At 62.7% G+C, this 3,179-nt stretch overlaps 1 protein-coding gene across 1 annotated transcript in view; it reads right to left on the bottom strand.

Moving 5' to 3' along the window:
* Positions 1-3,179, bottom strand: part of MCAM (melanoma cell adhesion molecule) — a gene marked incomplete at its 5' end in the record, with an annotated part of 4,244 nt that overhangs the window by 572 nt on the left and 493 nt on the right. The window contains 9 exons of the mRNA XM_009075467.1: positions 189-300; positions 689-833; positions 1,381-1,516; positions 1,610-1,731; positions 1,810-1,948; positions 2,199-2,320; positions 2,413-2,569; positions 2,707-2,834; positions 2,917-3,108. Of these exons, the coding sequence (XP_009073715.1) occupies positions 189-300; positions 689-833; positions 1,381-1,516; positions 1,610-1,731; positions 1,810-1,948; positions 2,199-2,320; positions 2,413-2,569; positions 2,707-2,834; positions 2,917-3,108 (1,253 nt within the window). The remainder of the gene's footprint in view (positions 1-188; positions 301-688; positions 834-1,380; positions 1,517-1,609; positions 1,732-1,809; positions 1,949-2,198; positions 2,321-2,412; positions 2,570-2,706; positions 2,835-2,916; positions 3,109-3,179) is intronic.

Here is a 3,179-nt window from a genome sequence, read left to right as displayed (position 1 = left end):
CCCACCTCGGCCCCCTCCTTCCCTCCCTCCCACGGCCCCTCCGAGCGCTGAGGATGGATGTGATGGAGGCCTGTGCAGGGTGGGGAGTGCTGGGAGAGGAGCAAAGCGTTACCTGAAGATAGAGCCCCATCCCTCCTCTCACCTCTGCTCCCGTCCCTGGCCCTGGCGAGGGCAGTGCCCGCACCTACCTGGTCGGCGGCGGCTCTCTTGTCGGCACCCTGCAGGAGCCCGGCCTCTTCGGACACTTTATCTGACTTAACTTCAACTACAATCTTGTCTTTACGTGCCTCTGGCTTTGTGCTAGGGGAGGGAGGTGACAATTTTGAGACACTGTTGTGAAACCAGAGAGGACACGTGGCCGGTGGAGAGAGAGGTCGAGCCCTGCGGCTCCGACTCGGGGGATGCTCTGGAGTGGGGCTGGGGTAGAGAAGACCTAGGGGTGAAAGAGGCTCGCACAGAAAGTTTTGGGCTGCCCAATCCCTCCCTGAGGAAGGGACCCTCGGCCGTTCTACCACTCTGCTGTCCTCCTCGTGCCCGCCCTGCACTGACGGTGCCCGGCGGGAAGCTGGAAGCGCCGCCGAGCCCCCCGAGCCCGCGCTGGGCAGGGAGAAGCTGGAGCAATGAGATGGGAAGCGTGAGTGATGCCGAGTGCCCCCGGGGCTCCCCGGGGAGAGGTAACGGTGCTTACATGTCCTGTTTCCCGGCGCGGCCGCAGGGGATTTTGCCTTTCTTGTGCAGGAAGTAGATGACCGAGCCCAGCACGGCCACCACGAGGATGGCCACGATGATGGCCACGATGATCACCCCTTTGCTCTCTGCCGTGGACTTCTGATCTAAACGCGACAGGAGAAGAAGAAATTAATGCCTGTCCCACCCCGATCCTCTCCGGCTTCCCCTGAGAGCAAAGAAAGGAGCATTTTCTCCCAGGAAAGCACCACGGGGACTCCGGTTCCCGGAGCTCCTCCCTGCAGGATGCAGATCTCAGTACAAAAACGCTCTGCTGGAGCAGCGTATGAACACACTTTGCAATCTGCTCACAGGAGGATGGAGAACAGGGACTCCTGCAAGGCACCAGCTCGTGCCTTTGCTTCCTTGCCCAGCTGCACTTGGTGGGCACAGGCGGCTGTGCCACCCCTGGGACAGAACCTCCACTTCCCTCCCGGCTCGGCAAGGAGAGGAGCAGCGAGAAATGCAGTGCAGAGCAGGCAGCCAAGCTCCCTCCCCGACACACTGACCTTTCCTGATGGACTCCACTGGGACAGCGGGAGAGGGGGAGAAAGAGACGGAGCTGAGCCCCGTGGCACGGCACGGCCGGCGCCAGGGCGAGGGGGAGAACGCCTTGGGGGGTTCCAGGGGCAGAGGGCACTGCCCGAGACTCACCCAGCAGCTGGATGTGCTTCTCGCTGACCCCCAGCGTGTTGGAGACGCGGCACGTGGCTCCGGCCCGCAGCAGGTCGTGGCTCACGCGCACCGTCAGGTTGCTGGTGACGTGCCGATTGTCCACGGACTCGTGAGCCTGAGAGGAGGAGGAAGATGAGGAGGAGTGAGTGCCCGAGGGGATGCCAAGCTCCCGGGAGCGATGCCAGGCTGGGGGATCCCCCGCTCTCACCGTGCCGTTGACGTTCCAGCGCACGGAGGGTCGCGGGAAGGCGATGGCTCTGCAGGTGAGGTTCACCACCTCGTCCTGCCGCACGTACAGGGGGGAGCTGATGGACACGATCCGCGGCTTCCCTGCGGGAGGACACGTCAGCACCGAGGCTAGGCGGGAAAATGTTCGCTCCGGTAACGCTCACGCCGGTTCGTCCTTACCCTGAACGTCCACGGCCACCTGCTTGCTCTGCTCCAGCCCCGGCACGCTGCGAGCCATCACCTTACAGCTGAAGTTCTTGGAGTTTTCAAAGGTGACATTGTTCAGCCACAGCTGGTTCCCCTGAGCCACCTTCTTGCCCTGTTGGGAAGGGACAGCAGTGGCAAAGAGCGCCGAGACCTCCCAAAGCCGCTCGGGCCTCCCTCTCACGCGCGGGAAAGGACTCTGCGAGCACAGGACCGTCCTGGCCGGGAGGTGATGAGGTGGACAATGCATGTCCATGGAAGTGGGAATCCTTCCCCTGGCCTCTCTCAGAAGAGGTGGAACAAGCTCCCGACTCTGCCCAACGTGCTGCAAAGACCAGGTGTGACAGGACCTAAACATCTCTCACCATCTCGTCCCTCCACTGGTACTCCAGTGCCACGGGGCTGTGGGCATTACAGCTCAGCTTCACGTCGTCCCCTTCCTTGACGGGTGTGGGTGGCTCCATCTTCACCTGGACCCCTTCGATGTCTAGGAGAGGGATGGACACGCCGGGGCGGGGTGAGCGGGAGAGACGAGGAACCCGACCGCGGGGTCCTCAGGGTCCCGTCCCCCCATCTTACAGTTCACAACAAGCTCCACGACCTCCTCTAGCTGCCCCATGTCGTCCAGGTCCAGGCTCTGGCACTTGTACATGCCGCTGCTGCTCTTGTTGACATCGTGCAGGTTCAGAACCCCACCCTCTGCCTCTGACAGCGGCGACAGGTCCTGCCAGTCATCCTTCTGTGGGTGGTGGGGAGAAAGCAGAGCCTTTAGCACGGTACCTTCCACCCCTGCTACTGCATCCCTCCAGGGATGAGGACAAGGAGCGGCCGGGACGTGAGATGTTTGCCCAGGGAGAGGTGCCCTCCCCTCACCTCTTTCTTATAGAAGGTGAAGTAAGGAGCTGGGTTCCCATCTGCCTCGCAGACCAGCTTCACACTGTCCCCTTCCTTCACCAGCTCTGAGGACGGCATGACCTGCAGCTTCAGGTGCTGCGTGGGGTCTGGCAGGGAGAAAAGAAGCAGAGTTGGTGCCCAGCCTGGCTGTGTGGCACCAGGCAGCGAGTGGCACAGCCCTTGACTCACAGAAGACGGTGACGTTGACCTTCCTGGACTCCACGGAGCGTCTCTGCCCCCTTAGCCAGTAGTGCACGGTGCAGTGGTAGAGCGAGTCGCGATCCTCCCGCGTGACGTGTGACAGCAGAGCGCTGGTCACCGTGTACAGCCCGCTGGACTCCCGCGTCAGCGTGGACTGCATCTTCACCTCTGCGGGGGACACAGCCTGTTCCCAGCCACGCCACAAAGAGAGCTCCCCTGGATGGCCACAGAGCCCCGGCGAGGGCGGCGCG

Source organism: Acanthisitta chloris, unplaced genomic scaffold (assembly GCF_000695815.1).
Source record: "Acanthisitta chloris isolate BGI_N310 unplaced genomic scaffold, ASM69581v1 scaffold31745, whole genome shotgun sequence".
Taxonomy (NCBI): Eukaryota; Metazoa; Chordata; class Aves; order Passeriformes; family Acanthisittidae; genus Acanthisitta; species Acanthisitta chloris.
This window is presented reverse-complemented; position numbering and strand designations above follow the sequence as displayed.